Source organism: Pseudonaja textilis, chromosome 2, assembly GCF_049901715.1.
Source record: "Pseudonaja textilis isolate UNSWEBS1 chromosome 2, rPseTex1.2, whole genome shotgun sequence".
In the NCBI taxonomy this organism is placed as follows: domain Eukaryota; kingdom Metazoa; phylum Chordata; class Lepidosauria; order Squamata; family Elapidae; genus Pseudonaja; species Pseudonaja textilis.
This window is the reverse complement of record NC_141991.1, coordinates 116,534,230-116,546,268: the sequence shown is the minus strand read 5'-3', so window position 1 is coordinate 116,546,268 and position 12,039 is coordinate 116,534,230. Positions and strand designations below refer to the sequence as shown.

General features: G+C 38.9%; 1 protein-coding gene across 12 annotated transcripts in view; it reads right to left on the bottom strand.

The window, feature by feature from the left end:
* Nucleotides 1-882: 882 nt before the first annotated feature.
* The window catches only part of LOC113436991 (uncharacterized), a 266,907-nt gene continuing 255,750 nt past the window's right edge, over nucleotides 883-12,039 (bottom strand). For 8 of the 12 annotated variants that reach the window (XR_015741862.1, XR_015741850.1, XR_015741853.1 and 5 more), the window contains 3 exons: nucleotides 4,981-5,054; nucleotides 3,413-3,489; nucleotides 883-2,712 (listed from right to left, as the gene is read on the bottom strand). Coding sequence is in view for 1 of the 12 variants with exons in the window: in XM_087925018.1 (XP_087781144.1) it covers nucleotides 1,335-1,517; nucleotides 2,630-2,712; nucleotides 3,413-3,489; nucleotides 4,981-5,054 (417 nt within the window). In the remaining 11 variants the exon portion in view is untranslated. Of the gene's footprint in view, nucleotides 2,713-3,412; nucleotides 3,490-4,971; nucleotides 5,055-12,039 lie in introns of all 12 variants that reach the window. The other 4 variants (XR_015741852.1, XR_015741854.1, XM_087925018.1 and 1 more) reach the window with 4 other exon arrangements.

The following is a 12,039-nucleotide window of genomic DNA, read 5'->3' as shown; positions in this document are numbered from 1 at the left end:
GCCAAGGATTACCTGTATTTATCTAGCAGCCATTGAAAGCCACCTGAATTGGTCACATCTGATCATAGCAAATTCTACAGTGTAATGATAAATAAGTGCTTCTCTTAATCTTCAATTTGCCTGCATTTTATTTTAATGGATGAACTTGAATTCTAATACAAAGAGTCAGTGAGAAAACCATCTCTGCTCCTGTCATTATACTGTGCACTAGTATAATATTATAGGGGCCAATTCATGCTTGAAGGGCAGAGCCCAAGGGAGACAGGGAGAAAAAAAGCATTGTGTTTTCATGATGCTAGCTCCATCTTTTTGTTAGCGTGATGTTACTTTGCATGTATGTATGAAAGGAGCAAAGCTCAATGGGATAACACTACTTTTGCTATTCTAAAGAAAGCCTTCTGTACAATGGACACCTCTATAAGGTTCAACTATATTTTCCAGCAGTGGATATCCCAGTGTAATTTTGAGTGAGGCCTTTGGTATAAAAATATATATTTTTACCTTTAAAAGGTTTTTTTTAAAAAAATTCAAAATACCCCAAAGCTCATGAGATCTCACCTTGCAGGAGGAGACCCACATTCATTTACAGTGGAGCAAAAAGATCAAGAGAAGTTTGGTAACAGTTTCCAACTAACAAATTTCATCTCAAACAAGCCAGTCAGGAGGTTATAAAGACCCCTTTTAGATTGCAGTTGTATGGAACTCTTGGGAAAACATGCAATTGAGAAAGTTCCCTAGCCTATTTAGTGGCCCTCCCAAATCACTTCATTGGAAGAGAAGATGAAAGAACTTCCAATAGAACCAATTAACCAGAGTTTGTAGAACAGCAAGCTGCTTTATTCTAAGATAACCTTATCGGTTACAGTCCTGATTTGTTTTCACTCACTCTTCCCATCTCCAGGCATTTTCCGAATTAGGAAAAGGTTTCTAAACTGGTTAGAAATAATTAAACTTGAACAAGGCAAAAAAATTGAAAAACCTTATACAGAGTAACAGAGTTGGAAAGGAACTTGGAGGTCTTCTAACTTTCAGCCCAACTCCCAGGAGGCAAGTTGTTCCATCAATTAATCGTTCTTGCTGTCAGGAAGTTTATCTTTATTTCTAGGTTGGTTCTCTCCTTGATAAATTTCCATCTGTTACTTCTTGTCCTGCCCTCAGGTGCTTTGGAAAATAGGTTAGCCTATTATAATATAGTATAGCATAGTATATATGACAGGTTGACCTTGCTTGCAAAATGGTCTTCAGTTCCAGCTTCTTTGTTTCTCCCTGAATGCTTACTACTTCAGCTCTGATCAATTTCAGATCAAGCCTCAATCTCATCAATGCAGCTTCACTCAGTTTATTTCATAGCAGAGCATCCATTTCTTAAAATGTGCTGTAAGCACATGAGTATTTATGCAGGAATTTGCTAAATGTACACTTGTAATACAATTACAACAGCAGAGATTCAGTGGATTCATAACAGGTTTCCTGATAACAGCTTCTTCGGTCTCCTTCTTGCCAATGCCATATTTTATCTACAAAAAGAGGAAACATTGTGTTTGTAAGTCGTTGACTGTCATCCACATATCCAAGACCAGAAATAACTAGAAATCTATGTATAGGACAGGATCAGGAGGAGGCTGTTGATAAAGTATCTGAATAAAGGCCCTTTTTTTTTCTTTCCTAAAATGCCTCACATTCTTCAGAGTCTAATTTTAGACTCTTATTTCAGAGGTGGAAACTGACACTGAAATCAGGCATCCTTAATGTTTTTGTTTATTCTCAAGAATAATCCTTCTTGTAATTATCTATTATAATTTATAATTCGCATTTCTAAAGCGGCCCAACTTCTCAACTATGACATTTCTGAATCTCAAAAAGAGAGGTGTGTTTGTTCCAGAAGGTGGGTGCTGTGACAAAATCAAGAGGTCTTATTACATGCTATTATTTAATGGGATGAGACATGGCCTCATAGATGTCATAGTACAAAATCCAAGAAAGACATTCTGAGGTTCTTCTAAGCAGTTTTGTTTATTGTTCCTTGCTTATAGACAGAATCTTGCCAAACTAAAGCAAACTACAAGTATTAAAATAGTTATACTCTGAGAACTTCTAGGGAGGAGCTCTCTTGACCTCTTCCTCTCAACTAAACCATATAAACTTTGCTGTTAGGTAAAGTATATGCAAACAATTCAAGTGAAAAGAGACTGTGAGAAAGGGCTCTTGATCCAGGATGGGTAGAATTGGTGCACAAGATGAAGCTGTGCGAAGGACTTCATAGCTAGTACACCAACCAAGAGAGATACAACAAACTGGTGGCCAAATTAACAGAGCTAAGGATTCTGTACATTTCTCAGGAGTTGCAGGATCAAATTGTTCTTGGCTAATAAACAAGACTATTTATCTTTTGCTTTGTATGGGCTTATTACATCAGATCTCCAAACACAGCCAAATGATTTTATCACTGTCAAAAACAGTCTGCATGAATTGCTGAATTACTGCAGCATTTAGGAACTAAAATAGGCCAGGTAGTTCAATAAATCTGGAAAACTGTTATTATTGTCCTTCTGAATTTGTTTAAATAGTGCATCACCTAAAAATAATGCACCTGCAGCAATAAAAGAAAAAGTTAGGAAAACTCCACAACCGTGTTTTCCTTTTCTCCTGATCTTTGGCCTCTTCTGATGTTCTTTGCCATGGTCAAGACCTCCCATCTTGCTGCCTGGTGACCTTGAAAGGAAGGTGTGAAGATTAACAATCCTGAGGATGTATTTAATGAACAGCAACAAGGGATTAGTGACACAGTGTCACCTTTCATGGCCCTCCTTAACGGACAAGCTGACACTTGCTTTATTTTTGTTTGCCTTGTTGAGTAAACTTGGGGAGACTTAACTGGATTTACAGTCTTCCACATTTTCTGATTAGTAGCAATGCCATCAACTCTTTTCATTTCACCCAGTTTTGACAATGTTTGACAACTCCCTTGTGCATGACTATACAAAATGATAATTATTTTCTCCTCCCACTCCCAGAGAAGGAAACAACTTTGAGAAGAAACATTCTTAGATAAATAAACAAACAATGTAAGAAAAAAAAACTTAACCTTCTTCCCTACAGCTGAGATCAGAAGTTGTTGCATTCCACATCTGTAAATTTTATTTTATTTTTTGCACTTACTGTGCTGTAAGAAACTGCCATTTAGATAAAGCATCCTCCATTCTTTAGGCTTTAAAGGGGTGGTATGATACCCAAAAATACTTCAGTAAGGCTTACTTCAGACAGAACAGATATAAGAAGGCTGCCATGGTTAAAACAGACTGTTACACTTGGGTGGTTATGCAGCAATCCATGAGGTTACATGTAAAACATTTATGATGATGGGAAGATACTGATTTTATGCAGTTGGGATAATAGAAGGACTTTTACTTACTCATTCTAAGAACCAAGTTCTGGAGAAGTAACCATGGTGTATTTTGGCAGCAAAACCAAGAAAAAATCTGCAGGCATCTTAAACAGAAACAAATATATTATCTTATTAGCCTTCAAGGTTTTGAAGTAACAAGATCCGCCATTACCCCGTCAGGCTGAAGAATATTTTGTTGAAGAATATTTTCAAAAATAGTGCACATGTTTGTGAAGAACTGTCAGAAACTTGTTTTGCTCCATCCTTAACCTTCAGGTTAAGTTTGATATATTGTTCTTATCCTTTTCCTCCTTGTATAATGCCGAGACTTTATAGTGGGCTGAGCTAAAAACATAGTATGTCAGTAAGTAAATCAGTCAGTCAGTCAGTCAGTCAGTAACTGCATACATCAACATGTAATTTGGATGCCTCAAACATCATGTCAATGCTTAAAACAACTATCATTTCTTAAAACTCCTTAATCCCCTTGAACTCAAGATGGCCTGAGTCTTCTCCACTTCAGGAGTCCATCCTTTGACATATCCCTGGAGTAGCTTTTGAGTAAATAGGTAGCATAACCCCAACCCAAATCAAGGTTAAAAATTTATGTCCATTTGGTTGAACTAAGATACCTGACTTATTCTGCTAGGTTGGCTAGATAAGGTACCATGAGAGCTAAAATGTAGACAATATCTTGAGGGCCATTTGTTCACCATCCTTGATTTAAACAAGAGGTGAATGAATCATTTCTCTTTTTTTAACAGTTACATTATTATGTAAGCAAATTGATCCAGACAACATGCTGTTCACAAAGCACACATCTGTCTATAAACTGAAAATGTGAATGAATCATTTCTATATGAGCATCTCCAAAATTTAAATTTGGCAATCCCATATTCATGGGAAAATATCCACATGCCCCATGCTAAACATTTCATCCAATGTAATGCAGGAGACAAAGTCTAGATTATTTTAGCAAGTAAAAGTAAATCCCATAAGTTGGCAGTTATTTCAATGTATACTTAATTAAATGGTGATAATGGAGGAACCAAAGGAAAAAAGTAACATACATAGGAAATTATTACGTGACATACATGAATATTTAGGAAGAAAACTAAAGTATATGGGAAAAAATGACTGGGCCAGTTTTGATATTTGTTAAGTGGGGGTGGGTTGATTGATGCAAAAGCATTTTGAAAAAGGTCTCCTTACTTCAAATGCATAATAGATGTGAAGAGAACAAGTTTCTCTGGACGAACCCAGATAATCTTTAAAGGTCTTAGCAAGTTCAGTTCTGGTAAGCATAGGCAATACAGAGACTAAAATCCTTTAATAAGAAAAACATGCTCTGTGACCAAGGGACTGGCACACTGAAGACTGTTGATAAGAGAACATGGCCCTATTTGCCCTATCTTGTTTGTCTGGAGTAGGCGAGATCTATTAGACTGCCTGTTTCCTGATACTCTCTCTCCACAAAATACACCTTCTACAAAATAATAATATTTTTTTTAAAAAAACAGAGTAAACATGCAGTCCGCTACACCCCCATCCCCACCTCTGGACCCTTTTGAATAGGCCTTAGATACCTTGTTTACCTTTCTGCGTGCCAAGAGCAGAAGTGATGCGGACAGTGGCAGCTCCTTGCCAACCTCTCTTCAAAATCAGTTTTCTGGAGGCAGAGAAATACAGATATTCACACAAACACATCTAAAGGAATTTGGTGCTATAGATCTTAGAAAGGGCACAGTTATTTCCCCCTGAAGATAATAAACCAGAGAACCTCTTCCTTCTCTTGCACTCGGAAGCAACAGGAAACGTTGTGGAGAAGGCCCAAAGGAAAGATCTGGCTCAGGTGCTAAGAGTGGCTTTGACATCTGGCTTCCTTGAAATTCATATGGCTGCTTCTCAGTTCTTCTGATGCAGTCCAGAGACTCCCTTAGCCAGATTCCTGAGGCTTAGCACCTTGGCTCCTGAAATTAATTCACCTTTAACCCTCAATTTTAGGAAAGCAGATTCCACCTAGCATATGAAAATATCCTTAGGTATACCATCTGTTATTGTCCTGAAGGGTGACTGAAGAAGATGGAGGAGTGGAACTATAAGGGCATCAACAGGGAAATGCATTGGGCATAATGTACATGGCTGTCTGGTTTTGAGAGATGAATATATGGATATTTTCATATCACTATTTAGTTAAGTGCTCTTGCTGATCTCAGAGGGGGAAAATATACTGTATCGTATAAATGCTAATAAAACTGCTATAACACTATAAACAGGTTGTCCTTGACTTACAACCATAACTGAGCCCAAAATTTCTGTTACTAAGCAAGATAGTTGTAAAGAGAGTTTTGCCCTATTATACAACCTTTCTTGCCACAGTTGTTAAGTGAATCACTGCAGTTATTAAGTTAGTAACACAGTTATAAAATGAATTTGGCTTCCCCATTGATTTTGCTTATCAGAAGGTAGCAAATGGTGAACACATGACCCCTGCAACCATCATAAATACATGCCAGTTGCCAAGCCTCTGAATTTTGATCACGTGACCATGGGGATGCTGCAAGGGTCATAAGTGTGAAAAATGGTCATAAGTCGCTTTTTCACTGCCTTTGTAACTTTAGTCACTAAAAGAACGGGTGTAAGTCAAGGACTACCTATACTTTCATATAGTGAGAATTTAGTGGTAGTTATAATTAGTGATGCTATCAAATAAAACTACCATATGGTGCAGGTATCCTCACTAAATATGATCCTCACCAGATATGACCTGGTGTTATTGATAAGGTTATATAATCCCACCACTAAAAAATATCCTTAGATATGATCATATGAACTCCATATCAAAAATGATGTGTTTCCTAATCCCATCAGGAAACAGCCACTTGCCAACCCTAAAGTTAATAATTAACTGAATTTCCCATTTGATTGTACTGATTTCTGATACTGTTAGGCCTTGATGCTATTGAAATATGGAAATATTTTCAAGCAAACCCTATTTTTTGTAAAGAAAGCCATAATAAACTTTTTGCTGACCATAGTTAAAATCACAATAATTACAATTAATAGGCAATCAGGGACCCACAATACACCTTACACCCCTCCAAGTGCTTCAATCAACCTGGCCTCAACAGGTTTGATTCACATATCAATATTATCAATGCCAGAAGGAATTTACAAGAAAAACTCATTAAATAGTACATGTTTTAAAATAGGAATAGTAAACTAACAAAAAAAAAACCTTACTGATTTTCTTTTCTATTTCATAGCTGTACTCTGTATATTTTATTTAGTAATTTTATTTGGTTGTTAACCTATAATAAATAATTTGAATATTGAGTTTTTCCAGGCATGTTGGAAATGCTTTTGTATTTTAGAGTTCTAGTCTTATTTTATTATGATTTTGTGCTATGTCAACCATGTTGCTCTCTCTCTTTTCTCTTTCACTCTCACTCTCATTCTCTCTCTCTCTCTCTCTCTCTCTCTCTCTCTCTCTCTCTCTCTCTCTCTCTATATATATATATATATATATATATATATATATATTTTCTCTGAGGTTCTCTGGTATTTGTATGTGGATCTTTGGTTGTTCGGGTTTTCTCCCGCGTAAGATTCAAGTATCTAGGCAACGTTTCGATGAAGTCTCATTCATCATCTTCAGGCTTCTGTCTCCGGCTCTGTGTTTCTCAGAGTGATGTGAGATTGCAGCTGCTTCTTCCTTTAACTGCTAGTGGGGATGGGACTTGATTGGGTGGGGGCTTGGCTGTGTTCTGATTGGGTGGGGGTTGGCCATGTTCTGATTGGTTGGAGGCGTGTTCTGTTCAGGTGGGGGCTTGGTTGTGCTCAGGTTAGTCTTAGTTGCTGGGGATTTGAGTTGGTGAGCTGTGATCTTGCTGTTGGCTTCGAGTTCGTGGTCGTGCTGCATCTTCATAGTGGGTGTCGGTTTGCTTCATGTATGGCTCGGAGGGGTTTGAAGTGGGTAGTGATGCAGCTGCAGTGCAGCTTCTGGTCCATGGTCGTGTCTCATCTTCTGAGTGGGTGTGAGTCTGTTTTCTACATGGAAGTGTGGTGGTGGCATCTGTGTGGCTCTCATGGGTGTGGGTCTGGTGTCATTCTTCATGTTAGGTACTCGTCTGTTCATGAGGGCGGGTTTCCAAATGGCTGGAAGGTGGGAGGTGTCATCTCGCTTTGTTCATGCTGTGTGGGCGTTTTTCTATCTCTATGGCTTCTCCGATTATTCTGCTGTTGAAGTGTTCGGTTTTGGCGATAGTTCTGGTATTTTTAAAGTCAATTTCATGTCCTGTGGCTTTGAGGTGTTGGACCAGGGAAGAGGTCATTTCTTCTTTTTGATTGAGTTCTTATGTTCTTCAATGCATGCACTTATTCTTCTGTTAGTTTGTCCAATGTATGTGGTAGGGCAGGCAGTGCAGGGATTTTGTATACTCCTTGGTTTTCTAATTCGATTTTGTCTTTGGGGTTTCTTAGGATGGTGGATATTTTTCTGTTTGTGCAGAATGCTGTTTTAATGTTGTGTTTTTGGAGGATCTTGCTGATTTTGTCTGTAGTGCCTTTTATATATGGGAGGAGGGCTTTGCCGTTTTCTTGTTCTCTGTCTTGGATTTTGGTTGGGGTTTCTTTTTGGATTAGATGGGTAATCTTCTTTCTTTGGAATCCATTGGCTGTAAGTACGTTGGTGAGAGTGTGTAGTTCGGTTTTTGGTGTTGTTCATCGGCTAAGCATTTTGTTCTGGAGATGAGTGTCTCGCCACGGAATTGATCTGTGCTGGGTGGTGGTGTGAGAGTGCATGTAGATAGCGGTTTGTATGTGTTTTCTTCTGGTAGATGGTGTGTCCTAGGGAGCCATTGGATCTTTTGTATACCAAGACATCTAGGAAGGGAAGTTGATTGTTGGCTTCTGTTTCCATGGTGAATTGTATTTTGGGGTGTAGGCTGTTGAGATGTGTGAGGAAGTTGTTCAGTTTTTCTTTCCCATGTGGCCAGATTATGAAGGTGTCATCTACGTATCTGAGCCAGAGTTTGGGTTTGTGGTCGTATTTTTCTAGAGCTTGTGTTTCAAAGTGTTCCATGTAGAGGTTTGCGATGACAGGTGAGAGGGGTGATCCCATGGGTGCTCCTTCTATTTGTTTGTATTTTTGTCCATTGTAGGTGAAGTATGTATTGGATAGGCAGAGGTTGGTCAGATCTAGGATGTGTTTGGGGGGGGTTGTATTTGTTTTGGATGGCTATCAAGGCTTCTTTTATTGGCACTTGGGTGAAGAGGGATATGACATCGAAGCTTACTAGTAGGTCGCTGGGTTGTAAGTTTTGTTTCTTTATGATCTCGATGAACTGGAATGAGTTTCTTATGTGTGAGTTGATGGATTCTGCATAGGGTGTGACAGCAAGATCACAGCTCACCAACTCAAATCCTCCAGCAACTAAGACTAACCTGAGCACAACCAAGCCCCCACCTGAACAGAACACGCCTCCAACCAATCAGAACACGGCCAACCCCAACCAATCAGAACACAGCCAAACCCCCTACCAATGAGAACACACCCCCACCCAATCAGAACACAGCCAAGCCCCCACCCAATCAAGTCCCACCCCCACTAGCAGTTAAAAGGAAGAAGCAGCTGCAATCTCACATCACTCTGAGAAACACAGAGCCGGAGACAAAAGCCTGAAGATGATGAATGAGACTTCATCAAAACGTTGCCTAGATACTTCGAATCTTACGCGGAGAAACCCGAACAACCAAAGATCCACATACAAATACCCGCGAGAACCTCAGAAAACAAATACTGCACCTCTACGGGAGGAAACCCACCATCTGACCAGGACTTATGAAAACTTGAAGTCCAAAGAGCCTCCATTTTATGTGACCTTGCATTCTTATGCAACTGCCGAGATCAAAATTTAATTCCCACAAGCTTCCAATTGAAATTCCACACCAACACAGCAGCCACCAAACGCATCCTAAAAAGAACAGAACTGGCCCTAATTAGAAATGAACTTCACACAAAAAGGTTTCTCCTAGACCAAATCAACAAAGATCTCCTCACACTCCACCTCAGACTCAGCAACAAGATTCACCCTCTACTTTGGGACAACCAAACAACTCGCTGTCTGGAGAGCCGAAACACAGACCACCCTCAAGACAGACACACACACCAACAAACTCGGAAACTACAACAACGCCAGAAACCAACTCCTCCCCCACAGCCACACATGAAACAAACAGTGCACAACATCTCAGACAAGATCCTCACTGAAGCTGAAACCAAGGTCCTTTCAAAAGGATTCAACTTTGCTGTCGCTCCCAAACACATCCCCACAGAAACCATCATATGCGGAGTTGAAACCAGCCTGACCAAAACCAACCCTGATGATGCTAACAAAATCAGACTTGAAATCACCAACATCCTCTGCACTAGCAAACCACCCAAAAGCAACTTATCCAAAGAAGAACAAACTGCACTACTTAACCTGAAAGAAGACACCAGCATAATAATTCTACCAGCAGACAAGGGCAATGCGACAGTGGTTATGAACACATCTGACTACCAAACCAAGTTAACCAACCTACTCCAAGACCCCGCATACAAACACAGCCAAACCCCCTACCAATGAGAACACACCCCCACCCAATCAGAACACAGCCAAGCCCCCACCCAATCAAGTCCCATCCCCACTGGCAGTTAAAAGGAGGAAGCAGCTGCAATCTCACATTACTCTGAGAAGCACAGAGCCGGAGACAGAAGCCTGAAGATGATGAATGAGACTTCATCGAAACGCTGCCTAGATACTTCGAATCTTACGCGGAGAAAACCCAACAACCAAAGATCCACATACAAATACCCGAGAACCTCAGAAAATATACATATATATATATACACACATACATACACACACACACACACACATAGATATATATATATATATATAGTTTGTATGAAGTTGATATGTATAAATTGCAGTGAATAATGCATATAGTAGCCCAACATCAAAAGACAAAATTGACTTTACCATTTCTGTATCAAGGTCAAATGAATCCTTAGAAAGACATGCAAATAAAAGAGCATAAAAATAGTGTGTCAATAATATATATTTAATGAAGTAATACATGTATAATAACCCTTACTGTGACAATAAAATTGACAATTCCATACAACATAGTCAATTATAGTTTTCTAAGAAAGAATCTGTAAGCTTATGGGTTCTAATTTTGGGATTAAAGTTCATACTAAGGAGAAAAAGAGATTGCCTTCCAACAGTTTTTCTTCAAGGCTAATTTTCTAGCAGCTGTTCAGAAATGACATCTAGATGTAACTTGATAGGTCTGATAAGGATGTTGACTTGTATAATGCTAAAGCAGAATTTAAAGCAGAGTTACAAATGCTCTTAACCAAAATCTGTTCATCTTGCTGGTAAACCAATTTTCCCGTGTATTTCATTATTTTAAAATTATTAAAAAACCCAAAATATTGTTTTCACTTCTGAGTCAGTTCTGGACTCCTAGCAACAGTCTTAATGAGTCCCTGCAATTTTCTTGGCAAGTCATTTCAGGATTGGTTTGCCTCGAAGACATGGCAAATTAGATATCCCCGAAGGAGGAGAGATAGCATTATGGTTTAAATTAGCATCCAGAGGATGGAACTTGACTGTTGAAATCTCCCTGGAGAAAGAAGAGATTATGGGATCATCCACATGTATGCCAGATAGCTGCTCCTCACAAGTAGACCACAGGCTGATGGTTGTCTTTCTTGGAAAAGTTATCATGTTCAGTGATTCATTATGGCAAGAATTTATGTACAGAAACTATATGTAGAAACTTAAACATACATATTTTGTTGGGAAGCAACAGTACCTTGACAATACATTAGTGTATGTTTCATAGCCTCTGCAATTATAGTAATGCAAATGAAGGCCTTCATTGTGAAAAAGTTTGCGTTGTCTATGGATGCCTCGGAATGAAGGCAGATAATGCTGAAATTAGGGTTACTTTACTTCCAGTTTTTATGGTGTATGAGTCAAGTATAACCATCTAAAATCTACTTCCATAGCCTTAGGCGCTTGGCTTCTTTGAAAATCCCACTTCCCCTTTTCATTTTGTTAGCAATGCACATAGTCCACAAGAATCATTTCTGAACCTGACTCAACATTTGGGGGGGGGAGGAAGGATCTTATTTCACATTAAAGTTACTTGAGCCCTTGGTTGGACTCTTCAAATCTGAATCTACATATCATTGGAAATCAATAAAGTGCTATGAATTAGTTTTGTTTTTTAAAAAAAACTTTTGAAAACCTGAATTAAATTTGAAGTAGGCACGCTTATAGGAACTTTTGCTAGAAGCATGTAGGACCTTCTGGGTGGGACAGATTCCTATTGGGACAGAAATTCCAAATCTAATTTGGCTGGATCCAAGAAAGGAAGCACTCTGCCTGTGCTATCACAGCTTGTAAATCTTTCAAACCAAGGAACCTTCAGGAGCAAAGCAATGGATTTTCCCTGCCTTGTGGCAGGGGAAACTTTTAAAATTGAAGCTCTGTAGTACAAAAAAAAAAAGGCCTCCAAAAAGATCACCTCTGGCAAGATTTCTAGCCTTATCCTTTATTATTATACACATTTATGCAAATGAAAGGAAATTCATCTCA